The 26808-nt window shown below is 40.0% G+C and overlaps 3 protein-coding genes across 5 annotated transcripts; 2 read left to right on the forward strand and 1 right to left on the reverse strand.

Annotated features, from left to right (window-relative positions):
- The first annotated feature begins 1319 nt into the window (after positions 1-1319).
- Positions 1320-16301, forward strand: phrf1 (PHD and ring finger domains 1). Of its 3 annotated transcripts, none has more exons than XM_043227540.1 (18): positions 1320-1433; positions 2092-2230; positions 2567-2689; positions 3132-3319; positions 3396-3479; positions 4206-4336; positions 5343-5434; positions 6357-6514; positions 6973-7105; positions 7346-7458; positions 7576-7769; positions 7889-8011; positions 8112-8257; positions 8840-11791; positions 12704-12774; positions 13876-14001; positions 14097-14225; positions 14407-16301. In XM_043227540.1, exons 2-18 carry the CDS (start codon positions 2137-2139, stop codon positions 14563-14565), a joined length of 5016 nt encoding a protein of 1671 aa, XP_043083475.1. In that variant the 5' UTR covers positions 1320-1433; positions 2092-2136; the 3' UTR covers positions 14566-16301. The 3 variants fall into 3 exon arrangements, with proteins under 3 accessions (XP_043083475.1, XP_043083476.1, XP_043083474.1); XM_043227541.1 differs by having other exon boundaries at positions 1364-1437; positions 6357-6496; XM_043227539.1 differs by having other exon boundaries at positions 1365-1437.
- Positions 15842-21109, reverse strand: irf7 (interferon regulatory factor 7). The gene is made up of 9 exons (XM_043227542.1): positions 20950-21109; positions 20401-20557; positions 20038-20206; positions 19877-19962; positions 19711-19759; positions 18892-19014; positions 17659-18048; positions 16579-16694; positions 15842-16499 (listed from the first exon to the last, which is right to left on the reverse strand). The coding sequence occupies exons 1-9, from the start codon at positions 20964-20966 to the stop codon at positions 16353-16355; spliced, it is 1254 nt and encodes a 417-aa protein (XP_043083477.1). The 5' UTR covers positions 20967-21109; the 3' UTR covers positions 15842-16352.
- A 2737-nt stretch (positions 21110-23846) lies between these two features.
- Positions 23847-26213, forward strand: LOC122331029 (achaete-scute homolog 1b-like). Its single transcript, XM_043228456.1, has one exon. It carries the CDS (start codon positions 24973-24975, stop codon positions 25483-25485), a length of 513 nt encoding a protein of 170 aa, XP_043084391.1. The 5' UTR covers positions 23847-24972; the 3' UTR covers positions 25486-26213.
- Positions 26214-26808: the final 595 nt, after the last annotated feature.

The raw sequence follows: 26808 nt of genomic DNA on the forward strand, positions 1-26808 counted from the left end.
TTTCTGGCGCGTTTCCAGAAATGCGCGCGTCGTGCCGCGCGCTTTGGTGTTTGCGGGTGGAATCCGGCGTGAAACCGACCCGTCGGGGCCACCGCGCGCTGTTTTTCGCGTGTTTGGGGAAAAATAGCTCCCCCCGCGTCCTGAAGGTGGTTGGACTCTGTGTAGTAAAGCCATGAAGCTGGTGTGGATGTGCACGTACGAAGGATGGAGAGAGAGAGAGAGAGAGAGAGAGAGAGAGAGAGAGAGAGAGAGATGGCGCGAAAAGTCATCTTGAAAATTAGAATGGCTTTTTTATTTACATTTTATCTAAGCTTTTGGAATAAAAATATATTATGAGCTACCATATTAATATAGGTAATACTATACTGTATTAATTCAACTTATATCCCAGTATTGGGAGAGCATGGAGTTCGCCTGAAAAATTCAAAAAAAAAAAAAAAAAAAATATATATATATATATATATAATGCTTTATAAATAAAAAGTAGGAAAAAGTTGATTAGGAAGGGCGACATACGAAGCCATGGCCTAAAGGGACCTGATTGGAAAAGTGAGGCTGGATCTTTAAACTGTTTTCTGTTATAGATCAGTTTATTGTAAGAAAAAATGTATTAGTGCTTCTGCATTCACTAGCAAGACTTTCACATTTCTTAAAAGTATTGCGTTCCCCAAAGAAATCTGGCATTCACGTGGGGGTCAAAAAAAATTATATTTGCTTTCTAATTTTTTTATTTACTTTTTTGCAAGTGTATGGAAGTCCCTCGAGAAACTTTGCATTGAAATGTGTTTCTTTTCTTTTCTCAAACTTCATTGTTTTCGTGACAAAAGCTCAAGTGAATGTAACACTTCTCAAGGGATTCAAAATTTTTGCAAGCGAATGCAAAGTTACTTGATTGTTGATTTTTTTTTTTTTTGGAAAACAAAATGGAGAAGTTTTGTGAGCAAAAGAAACATTTCTCAGAATTACAAAAAAACAAAATTACAAAAAAAGAAGCATAAAAGCCTCATTTTGAGACAGGGTGCAAGAGTTTAAAAAAACGACATAGGGTAAATATATAAGCAAAATGTTATAAAAGCAACATGAGTCCTAGTGGATTAAGAAAAAAACTAAAAATAAATAACCAAAATACCTGAAGAATACAGGAATGGGCTGCGTTCAACAGCTTTAGCTCATGAATATTAATCCGGTCATGCTAAATTTGCCTGCTCATTAATATTCATAATCCCTAACCATTACCCAAGTAGGAGTCATTGTGAAATCCGTCAGCCACTTCCAGCCAATTGTAGAACGCCTACGGGGCGGGTCTTCCGCCATCTAATTAATATTCATGAGCAACTCCTTCCCATAGTAGGATTCGTAATTTCTCCAGCCGGTCAAAGACAAACGCCGTGTGGACTTCAAAACACAAATAATGTCTTACACAACCTTGCAGGGTAGGTACGAATACTCAAAACTATAACCTCCCCGAATATTATAATAAATGAGACAATTATCGCCTTTAAAAGCTGCTTCAAACGGCCCGGGTATGATATTGAACAAAATAGCTGATGAGTTAAATTTAGACCAGGGGGCAAGAAACACTGCTAGCGTGTTAGCTTTAGCCCTAGCTTTAGTGCAGGTGCTCGAGGCCCAGTTTCACAAAATAAAATGGGTTTTTGCGAGGATTATTTTCACGGTTGCGATCCACCTCTCTACAGCCTTCCCTGGAGCGCGTCGTTCACGCGAAGTAACGCGCTGGCGGTGTTTTTATCAGCTGGCTTGCTGTTAGCCGTTAGCATCAAGTCAGCAACATTGATTTGTATAAATAAAGCATTGAGAGTTTTGTGCAGTGAGCCGTTTGTATCAAGCTGTGCATAATTAAGAGGGCAATTTAACGTGTCGTGCAAAAAATAAATCATCTTAAGGCGTACTTTTGGGATGGTGTGTTTATTAAAATGTGGCTGGTTGATCTAGCAGGTGTTTTGCTGAATTATATTAACGATGATAAAGATATAGCTGTGGTTGTTCTGATGTATCAATGCCGAATTTAAATGTTTGTCGCATCTGGACCGGATGCTGGCATCGTATAATGAACGCATCTGTGCCCTACAGGTTGTTCAGTGCTGAGATACATCTAGATCAGGTCAGAGAATAACCATGGATGAGGAGGACAGTCAGGATGAGCTGATCAACAGGAACGTGTCCCACGGAAAAGGAAAGAGGCCTGCCATGTCCATCATCTCTGATGAGGGTTTGTAATCCGGCTGGAGTAAATGTTTTATGCCCTAAATGATCTCTGTCCGTCCTGGAAACCCTGCTAGATTAGATAAAACATTACTTTTATGAAACCGATACAGTATTGTTAACGATATCAGTTATTCCTACTGTTATTTAGTCAAAATCAGTAAAGATTTCACAGGGAAGAATATATAAATCCCAAGCAGAAGATGGATGTTTCTTATGCTGATAAAAGGCCTTAGAAATCTGTGCGTCAGATATGATACAGTCAGGGTTGCGCTTAATACAAATATATATTTTTATTGTTTGTTTTTAATGACTTCTCTTCCTTCGTGTCACTGAAATTCAGAGGACAACTCAGCAGATGAGGGGGAGTCCGAGGAAGGAGAAACGGGCAGTGAGGAGGATGATGACGGAGAAGAGGAAGTCCTCGATGGAGAGGAAGACGAGGAAGACGAGGATGAAAGTGAAGGTAAGGTCTCTTCTAATTTAATCTTTATTGGTGTCCGCTTTAGTTGATTATATGAAAGCAACTTCTAAAGCCACCTAGTGCATTATCTATTTAATGATTCAGTCGTTCTTAGGGCCTTTTATTGCTTCTAATGTTAAAATATAAACTGACAGAACATGTGTTTATAGTGTTATATATTTAGTAGAATGTGAGAAGTGGACTATTAAAATAAATAAGTAACTCTGTAACTTCTAATTCTCATTAATTTCCAACTGCATGTCTGCTAACTCTCATTGTAGACCGTTTAGGGTTAGTAGAATAAGTTGACACGTACACATACCCATCAAAATAAAGTGTTCAGTTATTAAGCAGACGGTCTACCAATACTCTAATGACTGCTAGTCTTACCACACGATGCAATAATGTATCAAAACGCTGCGGGTGTGTGTGTGTTTCTCTTCAGATGAGGACTCCGGGAAGGCTCCGGAAGGAGCTGTGGGGAGCGTTGCTGTGGATGCGGCGGGCCTGAGCTCCGACGAGGACTCGGAGAAATGCCCCATCTGCCTGAACTCGTTCCACGAGCAGCCCGTGGCCACGCCGGAGTCCTGCGAGCACTACTTCTGCCTCGACTGCATCCTGGAGTGGTCAAACGTAAGACCGATGGGTTTTTAGTATTAATTAACCGTAGCACTGCTTCATGAACAATCGTGTCTCTCTTTTTTTCCAGAATGCCAACTCTTGTCCTGTGGACCGGATAACGTTCGATAACATTCTCCTGAGAAAGTGCTATGGCGGGAAAGTGCAAAAAACAGTGAGTCACGTAACTGAGAACAATAAATAAGAAGAAAAACCCTTCAAACAACCTGTAGAAAGGAGAAAGATGTGCGTAATTATTGTTATAGCTATTGTTATATAACTATATACTCAGAATAAGCCTCTTAAAAGACTGCGTTTAAGAGTTAAACACGCATGAAATACACAATCTCATAATTTAAGGAATAGAGGAAAAAGTTTAATTGGCAGTATCTGTGGGGAAAACATGCCTTAGTTGACGATAAGTTTGTGGGAAATTACTATTTTAAATCTAATTGCTACAAAAATATTTATATTAATTACGCTATAAAACATCACCATAAAACGCACATGACGTCTTGTAACGTCACACGTTCAAGTCAGAAACACAACACCGAAGTAGTCAAAAGAAATATGTCGTGAACAATAAACCCACATAATTACATCTGAACGTGCCTAATATTAGAAATATATTTAATATATAAGCAAGGCATATTTTTCCGAAATATATGTACATTTATGTGTGTGTATTTACGGATACATTATGTGCACCGTACAAAAACATGTAAACAAAAATTACAATTAATCATCAGAAAGCATTATTATTTACTAGTTATAGTTTTCAATATTTCCATTTCTCATATATATATATATATATATATATATATATATATATATATATATATATATATATATATATATATATAACACATTGAATGCACTTTAATATCAGCTTTATGCTTAGATTGCAGTGAAGAAGCCTGTAAAAGCTGGCGAGGAGCAGGTGGATGTGGACTTGGATCAAACCAGCTGTGAGGTTTGCGGGGGTCGAGACCGCGAAGATCGTCTGCTGCTGTGCGACGGATGCGACGCTGGGTAAGAAGCGTATGGCAGACACTCAAATACGACAAAGTCACAATCAGTGATGTCCTGGAGGGTCTTCCCGCAGAGCTCATCTCCAGCACACCTGCCTGAAAACACGGATTAGCTGGTTCAGGTGTGTTTAACCCGGGGCTGGACTGAGCTAAACTCTGCTGGGAAGTCGGGTGTCTTACGGGATAGGTGTACATGCGCAAAGTTCATCGACGATTTCATGAAAATGAGACTTGTAGCTGCTTTGAAATTAGACTGGTCATGAAGAATAGCTCACTTTAGACTATGGGTAATAAATGCAGCTGACAAGCACTTGTATTAAAACTAATTTAAGGCTCCGTTTGCCAAAATAAGTTGCTTTTGGAGTTTTGCATTGATCATTTAATTTTTAGGCATGTAAGTGCACATTTATTTTTTACAGCCTCGTTCTCATAAGAGTGCTTGGAGATACGATTTGGTCCAATAAATATAACTAGGCTGTTGTTTTATTTAAATATAAAATGTGATAATACTATTATATTTTAAATTAAATTTTAAATAAAGTAAAATGCAAATATTAATTAAAACAAGTCAGTATATGTGCTGCCGATTGAAAAGCATTAGATTTAGCATTATATATTTAGCATTAGATTTTCAGTTCGAATAAAGTCTATACCAGTGATCCTCGAATCTGGAGCTCGAGGTCCATTTTCCTGCAGAGTTTAGCTTTAACCCTAATTAAACACACCTGAGCATGCTAATCAGTGTCTTCAGGATCATTAGAAAATCACAAGTAGATGAGCTTTATCTGGGTAGGAGCTAAACTCTGCAGTGCATTGGACCTCCATGGTAAGATTTGAGGAACTCTGGTCTATACCGTATTATTTCGATATTGCAGTTTATTGCTTTAAAATAGTAAGCGTGCATTAACAGCTGTGAACCATGTCCGTGTGCAAATGAGCGGTCTGAACTTATTTACGCAGTGGTTTTCATTACGTTATGATTATATTTCGTTGTTCTGTAACGGCAGGTACCACATGGAGTGCCTCACACCGCCGTTGGACGCTGTACCTGTAGAGGAATGGTTCTGCCCAGAGTGCATCGCCAGCAACCGCACATCAGGTCATCTTTTATTTCAAAAAGAGAACATCAATGCGGAATGCAGAAACCAAACCGTTCACATATTTATTGCATTTTCTAGAGAGGCGACAGAAGCCAAAAGCTTTTTTCCCCTAACTAAAATTATGCCTCAAATATAATGCGAACATTGCTATTCGGGTTTATAATAATCATCCGAATCATTGATAATGGTTACGCCGCCCCTAAATGAAAACGTTATTAATCACCCCCATGTTGTTTCAAAGCCGTAAAATTCATTCGTCCTCTGAATACAATTTAAGCTATTTTGGATAAAAACCAGGAAGCTTGTGACTGTCCCATTGACTTCCAAACAACGAACAATGTCAAGGTGCAGAAAAGTGTGAAAGACTTTGTCAGAATACTGCATCTGCCATCAGTGGTTCAACTGCAACGTTATGAAGCTACAAAAGTACTAATGACTTCATTCTATTCGGCACCATAACAGCATTTTGGAGAGTATCAGCTGAACGTGAATAAGATTCTTTGACACAAGGACGTGTGTGTTTCTATGTGTGTTTATGCTTTGATTTGAAAGAAACGTATTTGTGTGTCACGCTATTTGCATACAGCTCTATTCTCCCAAAATGCCACTACAGTGGCGATAAGTCATAAGTTTTCTTTCCATACAAAACAATGATTGCTGTGTCATAATGTTACGGTTGAACCACTGATACTTTCTTTCATACTTTTCTGCACCTTGCTAGCGTTTGTTCGTCAGTCACAAGCCTCCGGTTTTCATCCAAAATATCTTAAATAGTGTTCCCAAGAAGTAAAGCTTTTATGAGTTTGGGACAAATTTTTTGGGTGGAGTAACAATTTAACAACTTTCGAATTTAGTTTACCAGCCATTTTGAGAGCCCTATTATGTATTGTACTAATACGCTTTTTTTCTGGTAATATCTAGGTTCTGAACAAATCAGTGAGGACGAGAGCAGCTCTCTCCCCACCACCAGCCGTCCCCGGTCCAGACCCACGCGTGCCATCGCTCGCACCCAGCACAGCGAGCGAGTTCGGGCCACCGTCAACAGAAGGCGCATCACACAGGCACGCACCGCAGCGCAGGTTTGCATGATGCTTTCGCTTTTACTGACTAATCATAAGTGTGTAACAGTGTCTTGACTGATGTGCTGCTGGGCTGAGATTGGTGTGTCACTGAGATGGTGAATCCGGTCTAACCGAAGTCTTGTTCAAGTCTTGTTCAGATAACCAGTCAAATAAGATAACACAATAAACGCTTAGTACTGACTCCGGAATGTTGTTTGAGGTTTTTGCACGTTAAAAAGATCAATATGAACTTAAGTCAATCATGTTTAAACACTGCCTCCGATAATTTAGTCAAAAATATTGACCAGTACTGATTTTCTGTGGAATGTTGTTAGCAGAAAAGAGGTAAATAAATAAAAACGCCTGACACTTGTGACTCGTGCTTGGACTCAGTGAGTGGACTTTGGGAATGTTTTGTGCAAAACTGCTATATACGATCCAATGTGTGCCTGAATTGGTGTGGTATTGTGTTTTAGCTCGCTCCCAGATACATGATGCAGTCCACGTGGTTGGATGAGACCATCAATGCAGTAGTGGCCGGACTCAACACAGCCGTTTATGTGCGAGACTTGACCCCTCGCTCTAAAACTCGCCGGAGGAGGAGGACAGGTGAGAAAGATTTGTTTAAACATTATAATTGTTTTTACCATCACTTATATCAGTTTAATGTGTCCTTGCAGACTAATAGTATAAATTAATGTTACTGTCTACAAACCGTTTTGCCTAATTGGGTAAACTGAGATGGATCCTAATACCAGGTGTAATCAGTCTTAGATTTCACTAACCTGGTTGGTTAGTTGGGTGTAGTTCTATCTGAGCTGAATGGGATTCTCTTACTTGTTCATGCAGTTAAAAGAAGGAAAACCAAAAGCAAATCCTCAGCCACCTCAGGGGGAAAAACAAACACGGGAGTCAAGAGACGGAAACGCAAAGTGAGAAAGTCAAAATCGAGAAGAAAACTGGTGAGTTCTAGCAGATGTGTAACCACTACAAATTGATGTTTATATAGCCAGCGTTGAAAGCTTTTATACAAATGTTTTTTTCTGATTTGAAAGTATTACTTTACCTTGCCCTTTTAGATCCCAAAGAGGGAAACCAATTCCAGAGGTCGTCTTGCACGGAGTTTAGGCATTAATAAGCCCAAGTCTGGTTCCGTGATTCCTTCAGTTTATCGGCCTTCAGAGTACAGTTTAGGAAGTATGCGTGCAGAAATCGGAGCTGCATCCCTCTCTGTGTATGGAGATCCCTTTGACCTGGACCCCTTTGATGACAGGTGAGGTTTTATTAAGCAGCGGTCTTCTCAATAACCATTTCTATTTGTAAACTATTTTTAAGAAGTGAGTTAACTTTTTTTTTTTTTTTTTTTTTTTTTTTGGATTTATCTATTTTAAGGGAGGATGAGATTGAAGTTCCCACGCCAGCCTCTGTTCTGGATGCTAAACGCCGTGGCCTGTCCCGTTCTGCCTTGCGATCCCATCAGCCTGTGGCCAGACCCATATCTACAGGACTCTCCAGGTAGGAAGAAAGGATAGCGTGTGATAGAGGTGATAGAAAATCATAATGAAAGTAAGTTTGAGTTTAGAGTAGTTGATCCTAGTTGTGTGCTGGTTTCCAGGCGAGGTGCGAGTGTCCCACAGGTGGCAGAGGAAGCCCCTGTATCTGATCTGCTGGGCAGCATCCTCAATGGTCAAAGCATGCTCCTCATGGACAGTTCAGATGTGGTCATCAACAGAGACGGTTCCCTCAAAGCAACCAAGCCTGGTAAGTCATGCTTTGGAGATTTATATTTCAACTCTTAGCTACTGGTAAGCTACTGTTTGTTTTTTTTCCTTAGTTTGGCTTGTGGGCTATACGAGTACTAATATGAAATACAATTGGAATATTTATTCATGTTACAGTCTCGTACCTTATTGCTTTATTTTTAATAAATCTCCGCATGAGAAGCTTTTATTAGATGGGGAAGGACAACAGGGCTCACTCATTACCTCTTTAAATAAAGAACCAACATTTCATTTTGCTGAAATGATTGATCTTTGAATAATAGTTACATATGAGGCTGTTGTTAGTTGTGGTTAGCGGCAATGGTTAGTTGACAATTTTTTCAATCTATTTATCCCTTGAAGGAGTATTGAGCAAACAACACATAAATCCAAGAATAACAGCTTTATGAACACCAGAGTATATAACAGTCCTTTTCTCTGTGATGTATATTAGATACATTAGTAAAAAGATTTTTTTTTTTTTTCTTGCTGCCAAACTGGTTTGATGGTTATAGCAATCATAACTTGATGTTGCATGTTTGACATCCTTTTAAAATGAAAATGTTTCTTTTATTCTTTTTAGTGTCCCTGTCCTTGCCAATAAACACTACCCCAAGAGGTTCAACTTCAGGGGAATCAGGAGACATCCCAAACTCAGAAACAATTCTCATTCAACCCTCTGGAGGGGCTGGTCCATCCTCCAGCCCATTGAGGACGCCGCCACCAGCACACAGTTCTCCTGGGTCCAGTTTCACACCTCAGAATCCCACATCTCAACCCATACACTCCCCTCATATTCCTCACTCTCACCCGTCTCCCTTGGGACATCCCCAGTTGAATCCGGGAGCTCCTCATAGGCCTGTCACCCTAAACCCACCTAGATCTGTGAATAGCAACTTAAGCACCAATGGGAAAAGTCATCCCTTCTCAAGGATTCCAAATCGCCTTTCTGACTCTCCCCATCAAGACAAAGATGGTCCTGTACGACATTTACCTATCAAAAAGCCCCCTCCTAAACCTGTATGGATAGATGTTTCTGTATTGCCAAGAATACCAAAAATTAAAAGGGACAGTACCTCTAGTGCAAATAGTAGCAGTGGCAGCAGTAGCAGTACTTTACCTGGGCCTTCAGCGAACAGCTTAGCAGGCAATACAGGTAGGGAACGTACCGTTGACCAACAAGGTACAGGTGTGAGTCAGCAAAACAGGACAATGGATGCTCAGAGGCAAAGAGCAGACAGAACTGGTGCTTCATCGTCATTTTCTAGCTCTTTCACCTCTACTACATCATCTTTTAGTGCCTCTTCAAACTCACGCCCCTCTTCTTCTTCCGTCAGTTTCCGTATAAATGCTAGCGGAAACCCCTGGCAAGCTCGGCGACTTCCTGCATCAGGAGGGACTCTGCCTGAAGATGATGAGAAATCAACAATAAAGAGGAATAATAAAAGTAAGCAGATGCTGTTGTCTTTAAGAGCAAAAGTCAAAGAGGAGAAGAGTGAGGTCTATGATCCCTTTAACCCTACAGGGTCTGATTCCTCTGATACTGAACCAGAAAATGAGGGTCCTAATGTCAGCATCCAACATAATGCACCTTGGGTGCCAGTTGGAGCCAGTGAGGTTGCCTGTCATCCAATCAAATCTGAGCCTCTGGATGTACAGTCGGACACAGAGAGAGGCTTGGAAATGTGTGCAGGAGTTAAAACAGAGCCAGGATCTTTGTGGGACAGACCATACAAAGAATCTCCACATCATTCAGACACAATGCATAGTCCTGCTCCCTTGGGAGGTCCTGCTTTGGGTTCTACTAGATGCGAAGCAGGCGTGGAAACTGGAACTCCAGGAAACCCTGAAGAACACTCCAGATCAAGCTCGTCATGCAGTGAAAAAAATGTTAAGGTGGAAGTGAAGTCTGAACCTGAGACTGGGCCTCCACCTATCAGGCCCCAATCAAAGTCACTAAAAGAGTCTCTATCCAATCTACAAGAAGACCCTAAAGGAAATGAGGTGTGTAAAGAGCTGCCTTCAGTCAGTGGTGCTTTTAATTCTTCTAAGTCAGCTAAGGATAATGTGGAAAGACCACAGAAGGCCCAGTCCAAGGACAGGAAGCAGTCACCATCGAACTCCCAAAACCTTTCATCTAAAGACTCCCATAAAAAGAAACATTCAAAGTTAAAAGAAAAGAGGAGATCACGCTCAAGGTCAAGGGATCGACGGAGATCCCTCTCGAAATCAAAAGAGAGGCAGCATTCTCGCTCAAGATCGAAAGAGAGGCGACATCCACGATCAAGAGACCAGAGGTGTTCTTCGAGTTCCAGCAGTAGAGAAAGGAGGACAAGCAAGAGGAGATTGAGTCGTGAAAGGAATGACAGCCGAGGGAGAGAAAGACATAGGAAGAGATCAAAAGAAAGAAGGCGCTCCCGATCTCGTTCATTTTCTAGATCAAGATCCAGAGAAAGGAGAAGAACAAAGGATCAGGGTGAGACTAGGCTAAAGAGGGAGAAGTCAAGATCAACATCTAGGGAGCGTAAACGGCAGGACGACCGCTCCGATATCTCTCAGCGCAGGGAAGGGAGCTCCCATAAGTCTACAGAGCTTATGTCCACTGAATTACGTGAGCCTGCTCTTAGTGCAAACAAGATTACAACACCTGTGAAGACAGAGAAAGATGTGAGATCACTTGAGTGTGAGAAAACTGTTGCATTACCATCAGTTAAAGTTGAGGTCACAGCTCATGGACATGGGTCATCAGGACATGATGACCTGACCAGAACACAAGAAAGCAAGGATGACATTTTGCTTGAATTGCTTAAGACTAATGAAATCAAACAGGAGAAACCTTGGCCCACTGGTCCTGTCAAAGAGTTGAAAGACATCAAAAAGGAGGAAGAAGTCTGTCTCAACCTTTGTGAAGAATTAGACCGCATAAAAGACATGGAGAATGAAAATGTGGCACCTTTAGACATCTTCAGCATGGAATCACCAAATGGTAATGAAATTAAATCAGACAATGCTGATTTAGAGAATAGCCATGCTAGCTTGCAGTATGAGATGAAAGGGCAAGAAACGGTTGTTGAGCCAAAAGCTATAAAAATTGAACAAATATGGCCTGATGAAGATGATTCACCCAACTGCAGTGACAACCCTCTTGTCATCAATTTGGATACGCCTGATGTAGATGCAGTGAACTGTAAAAAGGAACCCACTGATTCTTATCAATCGCCACATTTGGAGGAGGAAATGGAGATGTCACCTCTTCCAGACCCAATAAAACAAGAACCTGTTGTTTCCTCCGATGAAGATATCAGTGTTGATTACTTGATTGACAATTTAGACTTCATTAAGAAAGAAATGAGTGAGAGCTCTGTGGCCGATTCAACAGAAGCTGTCGACTCCAAATCTGCCCTCCCAGAGGCTCCAGCAGAAAACAAACAAACTACTGAAACGGTTACGCCTGGTGCAAAGTCTAAATCGCAGGGTAAAAGAGTTACCTGGAATTTGCAGGAACCAGCAGAACCCCAGTCTGAGAAATTAAGCAGTAAGTAAACATTATTTTGCTGTAAAACTATTCTGAACTTTGGATGGTTTCAATAGTTGTATTACAGCAGTTCATTACAGACCAGGGTTATCCAATCCTGCTCCTGGAGTACCAATGTCCTGCACAGTTCAGCTCCAACCAGATACAACACTCGATCAGCTGGTTCAGGTGTGTTAAATTGGGGTTGTATGACAGTGGCCCTCCAAAAACCTTTAGAAAGACGCCTTTAGTCAAGCCACAGCTTAACCCAGCATACTTGTCTCTGTAAAACTTCCAGCCTTTGAAATAAGACCCAGCATGTGACATTTAATGCTGGTTCAGGTGTGTTTATTTGTGATTAGACCTGACCTCTGCAAGTCAGTGGCCCTCTGAAGAAGGATTGGACACCCCTGATCTGTAACAAACTCTTCAACTATTGAGATAATGACTAAGTCCCCGTCCACACAAACACAGGTATTTTCAAACAGCAGCTTTTTCTTTGTGGTTAGGCTGTTGGTCCACATGCAAATGCAGCACCAGTTCACTGAAACCAAACAGTTTTGAAAACTACAAGGGTGACGATTTTTCTGGTTTCTGAAGATTTTTGGCTTGTGACATTGGGGCATGTGCTGTTATCTCCACCAACTGGACACTTCTCCAGGCTTCTGATCAGCCAACATGGCTTTACTGTTAAGATTATATTGCCACCTTTTGGTTTTGGCACGTTCTTGACAGTGCTTCATAGCATGCTTTTACATTTTTATGTGAACAGAGATGGGAAGAAGAAAAAACTTTATATAAAATACTTTGTGTGAAAATGGTCTTAATGGCTTAAATCACAGCAGATTTAGTGTGAAGCATTTAGGTAACATAAAACTGAAATGTTTTTGAAAACTAGTTAAAATATTCTATGTTTTTCCATGCCTTTTTTAGAACTTGCACTCTTCAAATTAAAACTCAAGCAAGAAGGATCAAGAAGGTCTGCTACAACCACACAAAATCAGGTACAGTGCCTTAAAGAGAGAGATTCTCCGCAACCCCCATCTAACATCTCAAGGTTAAGAAAATTAACTTTTTCTTAACTCGAGGTTCACTTTTGCATGACTTCATTCTATTTGGCAGACAGCAGCTGTTGACTGAAGACTGTTGACTTTGTGTGTTTTTTTAAAAAGGAGTTACAGAAGATGTCCATCACATATGCAGATCGCTAAACGTTTTTTTTTTCTTTTTAATTGAATTTGGATATTTTATCCAAATGCCAACAATAAAAACAATTAGCTTAGTTCGCTTATAGTCTTAAATTCATGTCACCATCAGTTCATACTGCTGTTAACACTATCTCCTCCAAGCTATTTTTTTTCTGCTTTCTGCGATTGGTCAGGTCACTTTCAGCATAATATCCCATTATAGTAAATAACTGCACTTTCTAACTGGGCTTACATCTTACATCTTTGGCTTACATAAATATAGCCTCACAAACAAGCTTTTTAAATTTTAATAACACCAAAAACAACACAATGCTGTCATTTGAAATTTCTCAACTGGTTTTGGATGCCAGTGCATATACCGTAATTATTGGCTGGCATATGTAATTGCTTCAAGCAACCAGAAGGTGTCCTTGTGTCACTACTCGCTTTCATATTTTGCTGCTTGCTCTCTCTCGGAGGTGAAAATAGTGCTGATGCAATTTCTGTTGCACCCATGTGATCGAAACTGAAAGCAGCCGTATAAGGCTTCACTTCAGATGAAATGAAAGTTAACATTACTCTTGGAAAGTGCATCCTCCAAAAACAAGTTAATCGTGATTAATCAGGTTTGTGATGTTTATTTTCAGCAGCTGACACTGATTGATTCTTTGAGGTCATCAGCTACATAATATAAGTAATAAAAAAATCCAGGTTTGTAAAAAATCTAGGTGCAACAAATCTGTGCTATATTGTGCATTATTACATCACATTCCCTTCAGCGAAGGGAAATCCCAAAGCACCGGAAGTTTAGTCGCCTCATAAATCTCATGAACATTTTATGGAAATTTTCCTAATCTGAGGCAGTTGGGAGTGCTGTTATGGATAATTCAGTACAACCGTATTATTTCAAATTTAAAGGATAAATCTTCATCTCATGCTGAACCAAAACTGATGTCATCGGCCTCCAGCCTGCCTCCTCAAGATGAATCCATCAAACCAAAATCCCGCAAAGAAGGTTTACACGAACCCAATCAGAAAGAGAAGGTGACTGGAGTACAGTTACATCATATCACCATCTCATTTTTCATTGCATTGTCTTGATTGTCCTGAATTTGTAAGCGTTGTTCGTCTTTCTGTAGTACATGAAGAAACTTCATATGCAAGAGCGAGCGATAGAGGAGGTCAAACTGGCCATAAAACCCTTCTACCAGAAAAGAGACATCACGAAGGAAGAGTACAAGGAGATTTTGAGAAAAGCCGTTCAGAAGGTAATTGCGTGACGTCGGGTGGTTGTTTTTCGTGTGGCGCGTCACGACTGAAGTAAACAACTGTGACGAGCACTTTTGCATATGCAAACGCTATTTTGATTCCCTCCACTCCGACGGGCCATTACTTGTCGATTTATGAAATCATTTTCATGTTTGTGTCCTCTTTTGTCTCGTTCACAAGGTGTGTCATAGCAAGAGCGGGGAGATTAACCCGGTGAAAGTCGCCAACCTGGTCAAAGCCTATGTGGAGAAGTATAAACACGCGAGAAAACACAAGAAAGAGGAAACCGGGCAAATCCAACCAGCAGACGTCCCGAAAGGCTCCCAAACTCCAATGTGAGGCCGATGATAGTGACTACATGCTTTTGGGATAAAATATTATATATAATGATCAACGGTAAAAACAAATTTTAATCTGTGCAGATCTATAATAACATAGGGAACTCTTAAGGGCTCAACTTCTTGTCTTGCTCAGCGTCAATCACCAGTTAGCGAATTAACCTTTTTGGATGTTCGTATGTTTTCTTTTGAATGTAAAAGCATCTGGAAGTGTCCGGATACAGAATGGGTTAAAAAATCCAAAATTTTTGCCATCGTTCAAAACAGCACCCTTTGTTTAAGAGGGTATTGAATGCTATGCTATTTTACGCTGATGATTCAACAGGAAGTTTAAGTTGTTCGACCGGCTTTTTGCGTGCTTCACATACACGCACAATACTCTTGAATCCGTGTTTCCACCATGAATAGTTGACACTGGAGAGCTATTTGTTTTGTGATTTAATGAGAATACAAGCATTACGTTGAGGAACAAGGTGCAGAAGAGATTTTATGATCTCTTTTTTTGTATTTATTTGACCTAGAATATTGATATCCAGTCTTTATGAGACTCTGAAATCAATTTGGTTATTCAAAACAAGCAGTAGGCCTCACCCTCATCTTTTCTGTTAAGTCCAAACATTTTCATTTTAAAATCTGCCAGCTGAACGTTTGCCAATTGTTTTTCCCTGATTTGCTTTTGTTTGTGGATGACGTGCTTTCAAAATATAACAAACCGTTTCTTTACGCACTTCTAAAGTTTCAATGAAAAGTCGAAAACTACGAGGTTTTTTTTTCTGAACGCTTTCGACTAATTGTAATTTTAATTGCTTGAGAAATGTTTGTACGACTCCTGAATTGATCATGTAACTTGAGTTGCGTTCTCACGATGGGGTATGGAGAACGCTTGGCCTGTTTTCTCTGTGGCAAATTCCAACAAATTGATCCGAGATGTGATTCATTTCCTGACTTCGGAGAGATTTATCTCTTAACCCGAGTGAACTTTATCGTATGAATCCGGCCAGTCACAAAATACGCAATTTGTGATGTGATCTGAAGCTATTTGTGTCTTTGTAAATAATTTTATTAAACACTTTATTTAATAAAAAGTAAAAAATATATATATTTCTGTTTTCTAACAGGTATGGTTGTTAAATGTATGATTAATATGCAATAGATTTCATAATCATGTTACTTTAGCAGGAATTTTGAAACTGTTTATTCAAGGTGTGTAACTGTATTTTATTTGAATCTTTAAATTTAAATACACAAGTATTACATTGTAGATTAAAAACGAAATCTTTCCTTTCATATGTTTATTAACAATTAAATGCATAACATTTATATACGTAGTCCGTCTTTACATATCGACGTCATCATTTAATAAAACAACACCCGTACAAACAGTAGTTTTTACTATTAATAGTGCAATTTTTTTTAAACCGAACTTTATATCACAGACATAAAGCGACAGACAAGCGATACAAGCGCAGCCCTTTGGGCGAAAGGTGAAAGATTCTTCACTTGAAGACAGGATATTAAAATGAGGGACTAGCTCTCATTAGAAACTAAAAAGACAGTGTTTCAGGTAATTAGAACAATACAGTTTCATTGAGATTGCTATTAAAACGACCAGAGTAATTACAAGACCTCTGAATCCCCCGCAGAAATCACCTCGGGAAAGTTCTGTCAGTTTGCATTGTGCCAAAGTACAACAGTAACGAAACGATGTTCTCTCTTCCTCTCTCTATATATGTCGGAGTGCGTGGAAAATAATGTTATCTGCCTGATTCCGTGGAGGAAACGGCTGCTTTATGCCACCGAGGGCAACCCCAAAGAATTTATAAGGTCAAAAAGGCTGTTGTGGGAGATCTGCAAGCTAATGTTTTCGTTGTGAAGGGAGGACGCCCCGTCTATTTGAGCTCTCTCGTGAAGTTCGCGGCAGATCAGAGGTACAACCTGTTGAGATTTGAAAAGATCGATTGGTACAATGAAGTGCAAACCGGACGCAGAATGGGTTTATGTTTGGGATATTTACTTTGACGGTGATCAGCTTCTTCTCCAGTGGTTTTCCGTCCGGAATCTTCTCTCCAAAGCACAGGTAGATGGTGTACTCCGGAGAACCCCGTCTGTTCTCTTGAAAGTCCTTCAGATCTGGAAAAAAAAAAAAGTTACATCTGAATCAGGATGAAACCCTGTCGCATTGTAACAGCATTTGTAATCTGCGATTCAAAGAGGAAGTGTACAGGAGGATTTAAAAGCACATTTTAAGCTTAAGCATTTGGTCAATTTTGTTTTTAGAAATTAAAGAAATTCATAAAGAAATGAATTCCTACACGATAACTATGGTAACAGGGTTGAAATACGTGAAAAATTGCAATTGTGTGGGGTTTTTTTTCCATTTGCCTTCCAGCCTTGTTAAAGTGGAAAATTTTAAATTTTTTTTTTTAATTAGTTTTTTTTTTTTTTTACATTTATATATTATGCATTAATTACGTTTAATCATTTTATTTGCAAAATGAGTAAAAGGGGATCATATTAATTTGTCACTCTTTGGGTTTTAATTAGTTTGGGACCAAATTCTTGTTTTGCAGTTTCATAAAAGTTGAAAAACGTGTATTACCCTCCCAGAATATCTAGGATAACAGGGCTGAAGGCTAAGTAGTCAGTTCAGCAAAAATTTTATGAGATTTTTTTACTTGGCTTCTTGCCATGGTGTAGAAAGGGCCCAATGATTTAATTTCCTAAATGTCACAATTTTAGCAAATAGTTTGTGTTTGTAATGGGGAACAATAATGCTAACAGGGTGTCAAATTCCATTTTTTTTTTCTTTTGTTGACAAATGATCGGTGAAAAGAAGTGTGTAACAGTTACTTGAAATGACTGTATTATACATTTTATAATATAAATTAAATCTTAACGCCACATTAGTAGCTAGTTTGGGTCCAAAAGCTTTTTAAGTGAGTGACAAAAGTATTTTTCATCAATTAATTCACTATTGTAACAGGGTTGAAAAATGCTGCAATTTGTAAAAAATGGTAGAAAATAGAATTTTTATTTTATCTAATAGTGTAGAAAAGGGCCCGATAAAGTCAAAGTTTTCAGTCATCATTCATACCTCTTATGTACTTATCAAAGCTGAGAAGAAGCACTCTGGTGTTCTGAGGCAGTTTTCTAGGCTCTGGGTTCTGGATCTCAGACGGGTCGCTGGTGCTGACGAAGACTTTACACTTGTCCTGGCGGTAGCCGTAGACGCCGTATTGGTTTACCTCCAGCTGCAGGCCTCTCTGAATGCTCTCCAGTATGTGTTTGGTGAACTCGATCTGTTTTTTATCGATCAGAACCTCGGTGGACGGGAAGCGGACCGGCTCTCCTCTCAGCTCGGTCGGGTCGCACTGATAGTGAAACTGAACGAGCGGCGAACACAGGCGAGTTTTAAAAACCTCCGTTCTTCTGTAGTTGATCGAGATCTCTAGATCACAGACAGGTGGGAGGTTCCATTGTTGACCTAGAAATAACATTAAAGGATATAGATGGCTTTAAAAATCATTCAAAATTTAAAAGAAGGGTAGAGCTGATGAACAATAAAAACACGGACAGCCAATCAGAATCCGTCCGACTGAAGAGCTTGAGCATTTAAAGAGGTACACAACAAAACTGCAGTGCATGCTTAATATAAACATGGCAATTCGTAACTATTTTGTTTTAGCGAATTTGTGGCAAGTTTATGAAATAATAAGGTCTGGTTTGTACGTTTTCTTAATATCTCCTTCCAGGTTCTGGTTGTTGTGTCAAAAGTATACATTGTTTTTGTACGTGCAAGCACTCTACAAAGCCTTGTCCAGTGTCTTTCCATAAGTTACGAGCGAAAAAGAACAAAGGAACGAGCCACTTTTTCGAAAATCGTTTTTTCTGACTGCCCTGGAGTTTTCCAATCTATTCAGTCGATCTCCGGGTCTGGCGGTATCGCTTTTAGCTGTAGCTTAGCGTAGATCACTGAATCCGATTAGACCGTTAGCATTTCGCTCAAAATTGACCAAAGAGTTGTGATATTTAAAAACTCAATTCTTAGATGCTGAGCTGCAGAACCAGAGATGTGCTGAACGTTTTCGAAATCGGATTTTAGTTTAGTTTTCTACTCTTAGTTAGATTTCCACTATTCGTTTAGTTTTCTATAAATTCAATGCATATATGTCTGACCTGTGCATTCAAATTGTGTGAGAACATGTGAACATCGATGCTTGCGTTTTCTTTTGGGTTTTTTTTGAAAATCACATTACCATTTGTATCACATCATGCAAATTCTCATGAGATTAGGTCGAATCGAAAGCATTTCAGCAGCTTGCGTTACCTGTAGTGTAGGGTTGCTGGTCTGGGGCAGGCGTGTTGTTCTGAAAGGGCTGAGCGGTCTCATAGTAGTTGCTTGAGGTGGCTGGAATGTTTTGGTGGGAAGAGTTTTCCCACGGTTGGGATTCTGTGAATAGAAATTATATTGTATATTTGTATTTTGCTAATATGCAAAAATAAGAGCCAGTCCATCTACCTCACTTGTGTTGCTACATTTTTTTTTTTAGGTATAGTCACGTTAAAAAACAGGCAAAAAAGGTATGTTGTCAATATATGATGCTTTTGCTGGTCAGCAAATCCGTTTGAACTTCAGCGCATATCTATTTTAGACTATAACGATAAAGGTAACCCCGCAACTACAGCCGATGAAGCTGAAATTTTGCGCAAAAATTGGCTTTGATTGCGTGGATTCCTTGCGAAGATTTAATCGGCGAACGTTTAAATATTGCAATGCAGTTTTTAGAACGTTTCGAAGGACTTTTCCGCCCTCGCTGTGTGGATTTTTAATTGATTCGATTGTACGAATTACAAAATGACGGAATTTATTTACTAATAGTTTTTAGTATTAATACCTTAATGACACGAATAAAGATATTGCCTTTAAAAAAAAAAAGAATAGTATAGGTGACATCACAACTATGACAATATTATTGGAATCATTTTAACGAATAAAATGTACCTAATGATCCGTAGAATAGCGAGGACCGAACTTAACCACCAAAAATAACAACAGTAAACGTGAGCACACCTTAAAATGTTGGTCTCAAAATCACGGTTTGTTTAAATCGCTAACAATAAATATAGCCATCATACTGATTTATACCTGCTGGTTGATAATTTATATCCATGGTCTCCACCTGGTTGAGCAATTCCTGCCGAATTAGACACAACATTTACTACACACATCCATACGTTTCCATAACTTAATATATTTTTTTGAATATACAAGTCTTTTTATTACATGCTTATGACTATGTTAACAGACTTACCTCTTCGGTGATGCAGTTAGGCACGCAGTAGGGCTGAGGAATGAACGGGAGTTGAAGTGGCTCTGCACTCTGGATCTCTTGGTGATCTACAGAACGAGATTAGCTTTACAAATCGGCTATTTTCCCCCACAACAAAGTGCAGATCGGGCAGTTTAACTCACTTCGAGGACGGATGATGCGATAGACTTTGTGTTGGTTGTCCTGATCTTTGGAGTGGTCCTCTAACATCTTAAAGTTTTTCAGACTGTGAAGCGCGCAACGGAAGTTCGTCTTCCATTTGGCTTTGTCGTTGGGGTGCTCGCTGATCTTCCCGCTGACCACAGCCCATGCCTGTAAAACAGGAGAATCGCTGAACAGGTGCACTATTAAAATCGAAACGCATTTACGCACAACTTTGAAGTCAAAGGGGGCGGGGCTTTCGCTGGGAATCCCGCCCTCTCTGAAGATCTCCTCCTACCACGTCCCGCGTGCATCGTTCGCGCGGAAGCGAAACGGCACCAAAGTCGACGAGAGGAGGAGCTTACCTTGAATATTTTAACGTCGTCGTCCCCGAGGTCTTTTCTCGAGTTGTGTTTCCAGGGGATCTGAAAGATGTCATCGCCTATCATGCGCAATCCCTCATATCTCCCACTTTCCACCTGCTCTATGAGCCACGGGCCGAACTGAGGTTTGCCGGTCGCCCTTCGTGAAGAAAACAAAACGATGGCTTTCAGGCGGAAACGTGCACCAGTCACTTAATGACGTCGACTTATGCGGTCATATTTAATCAAATATAAACTTTTTCCATGCTGTTTTTTTTACAGTATAAACGGTTTTTAAACAAAAAGCAATAACCATAAAATATATATCTATCTGTATTAATACTGATGCAAAATTTAAAATTAAGCTACGTCGCCACACCTGCATCTCAAAACATTGTCGGCTAAGCGTAGAAATGAGAGAGAATTAGCTGAGCTGGTCGTTAATAACGCACTTTTTCATTGTTGAGCTTTGTTTTTGTTTTTTACTCCGTCGCGTCGGGTTATGAGACGCAGCCTCTGTTTATAATAATGAGAATAATCTCCTCGTCTTACCCCTGCGTCGCTGCCATGCCTTCAGGTCCCGAAGTTGTTCTACTGCTGGTCGTTTTCGGCGTTTTACGGCGTTTCGTTTGTCTTTTATACACGCCGGCACGTCACGGACGCGTCACGCGGGTGGGAGGAGTTTTCTCGGAGTTCAATGAAACCGAGTATCCGAAAACAAAAGCGACTCACCAAGAAGTCGTCTTATTGCATCACCGCATCCGGTTTAAGGTAAAGGCCGCTGATGCAAGTCCTTAAAATGCGTCTCTTGTCACCGTAATGATGCTGAAAACAGCAAGTTGCTTTAAGTTATAGTGTTTCACAATATTGCCGTTAAAACTGACCAAGTTTGCTTGTGTTGCAAAAAAATGAGAATAACGTTTAAAAATAGATAACGGAAAGTTAAGAACGTGCGCTTTCGTGTTCAAAACAACACGAACGTTACCTTAAGAGACTTTAAAGCCGTTTACTGTGGTCGTAAAGTACTGGGCTTACGTCAGTGATGGTTTGTAGAGGTAAAAGGGGAAAGTACAACAAAACTACTGCTGTGTAATTACTACAATAAAGGCGCGTTCACATGTACAGCTGTGTGGCGGATTCCAGAGACTTGGCGGGAAATCCTGCTAAAAGTGACCGCACCTTAGCACTCAGGTTGAAATGAGTTTGTCACTGCATCCACCCTCCCGTGAAACCATGAGCTGTAAATGCTCGGTGATTTACCTCAAAAGCCTGCAGACCAATAGCGTGCTGAACAACAGCAGGCCTGACTACCATTAAATCACGTCCGTTCTGCTTGGTGACGTTCGTCGTTCGCGTTCACGCAGAGCCACGTTACGACACTAAATACGGGGAAGGGAGTTCATGAGAACATCTTTTGGACAGGTGTTTGAGTTTCTCCGAATCCGTGCCTCGTTTCTCACGGCACCTCGGAGGACCGCGACGGCGCTGTTATAAACCGCTGCAAGTTCTCTGCGCCTTCCCTCGAACTTGGAGGCGAGCGCGTCTGTCATTCAGCGGCGGAAAAAGGAAACGAATCCGAGGCTAACTGGAGCACTTCTCCTCGGAAAGAGACCGAGGTTGTTCCCCGGCACCTAAGTCCCCATTCAGCCCCATTCAGCCGACGCGGGTGCTCGCCCGCGAGCGAGCGGCGTCGCGCGTTTTCGGTTCCCCCTTTTTCGCGATTTCACGAAAAACGGAGAGAAACCTGCGGCCGCGTGGAAATAAAAACCTATAGCGGAATCGCAGCTGGACGAAACCCTGCTGTAGTAAAACCGCTTCCGGTGTTCACGTGCGTTTTAACACAGAAATATGTGACGCTTTTCGTTTAGGAACGATTAAAAGGTTGCTTATCTGCCCTCTACTGGAGATGAAACCGCTACGCGATAACAAAACCTGGTTATCGTGTAAACTATAAACATGGTGTGAAGTAAAGTTAACTAAAAAAAAAGCAAACGAACACTGAAGTGAAGTAAAGTACGGACACCCGAAGAGCGCTTTTAAACACCTTCCATAATAAGTTATTCACAATTTATCGATTCTCCCTAATTCCTTTTTCATGTTAAACGTTAGTTTTGCTAGTTTTGTCTTTCAAGCTCATTATTTTCCCGATTTTCACCTATTCATTTGCTTCAAAGGGCCGGTCAAGCAGCTATTTTGAAAAGATTGAACATCGTTAAAATGCTGAAAAGTGAAAACATACTGAATGGCCTCTTCCCTAAAATTAAAAAAATGTATATTTTAATAATTATCGCATGGGTCTCTGATATTGCGTGGTCAAAGGCAATGATATTTTATTTTTTAAATAAGCGATTTAATTTGTTATTTTACAATCGTTTATTTCAATTTTACATGAGTTATGATTTAATTAGAATACATAACCCTTTATTTTAAAGGTGTCCCTGTTAAACACGTTACATGTAATTACCATTTTAATTTATTTAATTAAGTAGCCTAAGCAAAAGCCCTGTAAAAAAAAAAAAAAAAATAAATATATATATATATATATATATATATATATATATATATATATATATATATAAACGAAACTTATTTCAATATAATATGCATTGTTAACTGTGTAATAAGAATATGTATGATGCTTGTTCATAACATAATCGTGCTTGATATATAAGAACGCACTATGAAAAGTTTGCATTAATTAGCAATACAAAGTTTTCTAGTATTTTCTTTACAGCAAGAACGGTCTAAAAATGGATGCATAGAGAATTTATTTGCAAAAACGTAACTCTATTTTTTATCAATTTTTTCCAAAATCATGTTTGTTTGTTTTTTTATTTTATTATTATGTTTTTGGGGTTTTTTTATTATTGTGCATTCTGTTTAATCTCGATTTAACTGGTTGGGTCGTTTTTATTGGGGCTAAAATAAATACTATCAGAATTAAACATTATAGCTAAAATAAATACTATATATATATATATAAACATATATATATATATATATATACATATATATATATATATATATATATATATATATATATATATATATATATATATATATATATATATATATATATATATATATATATATATATATATATATATATATATATATATATATATATATATATATATATATATATATATATATATATATATATATATATATATATATATATATATATATATATATATATATATATATATATATATATATATATATATATATATATATATATATATATATATATATATATATATATATATATATATATATATATATATATATATATATATATATATATATATATATATATATATATATATATATATATATATACATACAGTTTATAAACAAGCATTAAAGTAAACACTTTTAGTTTAATTAATACATTAATTAAATATATGGATATAATGCCACTTTTTACCACCAGAGGGAGCAGGATTCCACCAATACACACGTCATTATATTACCACTCCAGCTATCATACAGCAATAAATACCAGCTCGTGAAAAGGGTTAGATGAGCAAATAAAAAAAGTGAGACCTGAGCTAAATAAATACATACAATATTCAGGTTTTTTAGTGCAGTGCACTAAACTGCAATTCATTTCAACATGTGAATATGTAAAAGAAATATTGGTGACACTTTCAGCGTGGTGACTTATTCTAGCTATCAGCGTTTATCAACATTTTGGCTGTTTATTATGGGCTGTTATGAAGCGCGTGCACGTCTGCGTGACCGTATCGATGTCAATGTGCCGAGCCTTAAAATAAAGTTCGATGGAAATATTTACGATTCCTAATTTAATCTTCTGCTAGCTCGCTAGTCAAATGTAAGCAAATGACTCGATCGGGCTTTTCTTGCTCTTCTCGAATCGTCGGGTTTAGTCGGGTTTGTGTACTGATGTCAAATGCGCGCGTTTCCTTACGTAAAGTCAACAGCGGCGCGCGCGCATTGGACTTTTGGGTCGCGCTTTGCTTTAAGCTGTCCTTTAAACGCCGAGCAATATGCGCGCGGCGTTATGCGTATGATGCATTGCTTTTATAATAGTAAAACAAAAACGAAACAAAATGATTTTTAGCACGCATGCATGTCATGGTATGCTTCTTGGCGTTTATCTGCGCGAAAAGGGGACAAATCCAAACCGAACTCCTTCAAAGAATCATTGTTAGGTTCAAAAGCATCTATAAAACCATTCGCCTTTTATTCCGCACATTTTGTGGTCTCTCATTCAGTTTAAATCCACCAATGGGCTTTGAGGCCGCCGATATTGGGATGTAAATGAGCGCGCCGCGCGTGCTGGCGCAGTGAAAGCGTCCGATTGTTTATTGAGCTCGCGGAGCCACGCGCCCGGCTCGCGGAGCGTCACCCGGCGGGCGGAGTCCCGCGCGAGAAGCGTGCGTCTTGAAAGGGGGTGGGGTGTCCGACGCGTGTTGAAAAAGCCGAGAGCTGCCAAAGTTTGTAGCAGATACGAGCGACCGCAACACCACGCGAAGGGCACGGGAGTCGTGCGTCGCTTAGTCTTTCCTTCGGATTTTGCCGTTCGAGAAGATTTGCCAAAAACGAACCATGGATGCCGCGCAAAGTGCATGCATCGCGCAAGACTGCGCGCAAACCAAGTCGAAGGTGCTGAAGAGACAGCGCTCGCGCTCGCCGGAGCTGTTGCGCTGCAAGCGGAGGCTGGCGTTTAACGGACTGGGATACAGCATCCCGCAGCAGCAGCCCGTCGCGGTGGCGCGGCGCAACGAACGCGAGAGGAACCGCGTCAAACAGGTCAATATGGGATTCCAGACGCTGCGCCAGCACGTCCCCAACGGCGCGGCCAATAAGAAGATGAGCAAAGTGGAGACGCTCCGCTCCGCGGTGGAGTACATCCGCGCGTTGCAGCAGCTTTTGGACGAGCACGACGCGATTTCCGCCGCGTTCCAGTGCGGCGTTCCGTCACCGACGCTCTCCAACGCGTACTCGGCCGACCCGGAGTCGCCACACTCCTCATATTCGTCCGACGAAGGGAGTTACGAGCCCCTGAGCTCTGAAGACCAAGAGCTGCTGGACTTCACCACTTGGTTTGATCGCTACTGATGAGATTTTACGATCTTCACCCAAACGTTCTTGTTGGAAAACCCAGATTGAGGAACGCGGTTGCTGGTTTTTGGAGGCTTGTTACTGGCCCGAGATGATCTAGAAACAAACCCCCGGACTCTTGTGAGCTTCACAGGTGCTGCTTCGTTGGCTCGACGGGCGGCAGGGCTGGGACGCTGCGGCTTAGTGGTTAAGCTGGAAAAGGTTGTGGGTTCAAGTCCCAGCGGGGCTGATGAGCTTCTACAATTGCGAAACAAGTCAAGACTGCTGGATGAACTCATTTCATAAGTGCAATTGTGGGCATGATATGTCGATGCCGTTTAGATGAGACCAACTTCCCTAAGAATGTCAAGTTAATGGGAATATCGTTTATTATTACCTACAACCAACTACCAGGTCTGCCTGAGGACCGATGTCGAAATTTGTACAATAACTTTTTGTATTGTTAAAGATGAAGATATATTTTTGTAAGTGGAGCACAACAAATGAACGCTGTTAGGTTGTTGTAACGATGATGATGATGATGATGATAACCGTTCCGTTTAGATCAAAGTTGTTTTTAACACTGGAGAAGAGTCGATCTGTCGATCTGTATTTATCGAAATTTTATTGTCTAGATGTAGTTCTTCCTGTGAAACCATACACGGTGGACTTTTCCGATGCACTTGTCCATTTTTAGTAGTGTACATAAATGATTTTAACAAATATATTTTGTGCAAATGTTTTTATAAATAAATCTGCTCTATTTATATGTACACATCGGTGTTTCTGGTTGATTTTCAAACTCAACTAAAAATAAAGGTTCTTCGACGGCAGAACGAAGAACCTTCGACATCCATAGAACCTCCTCAAAGTGGAACACTGTTCTCTGGAAGGTTCCAAAATGGTTCTTCCACGGCTTCGCTGGCAAATAAAAACGTCTTTATCTTTAAGAACGAGGTGTTTTAACTTCCCCGTGGTTGCGGAAGAATCACAAAACGCGCTTTTTGCTACGCTCTACGTTAGACGGCCTATTTCCACCCTTTCTAGAGGCCTTTTCGCCGTGACAGAGTCAGGTCAGAATTCACACCCGAGAGTTGACTGCTCTATTTTTATCGTCGGTGTATTACCCCGGCTGAGTCTTTTCAACCCCGTCGAACCAAACCGAAGACGCCGTTTTGCCATTGTGCTTCCCAACAGGTGTCTTTATGCACTTCTACACGTGTAACGGCACTTCTTATTGTGAATAATTGAAATAATGACTTGAATTTCACCTGCAGTCTTTCACATTTCAAACGGGCCCAATAAAAACTCAAAGACTCTATTTAATGATCCCTCGGTAGG

Source organism: Puntigrus tetrazona, chromosome 25, assembly GCF_018831695.1.
Source record: "Puntigrus tetrazona isolate hp1 chromosome 25, ASM1883169v1, whole genome shotgun sequence".
NCBI classification, from domain to species: Eukaryota; Metazoa; Chordata; class Actinopteri; order Cypriniformes; family Cyprinidae; genus Puntigrus; species Puntigrus tetrazona.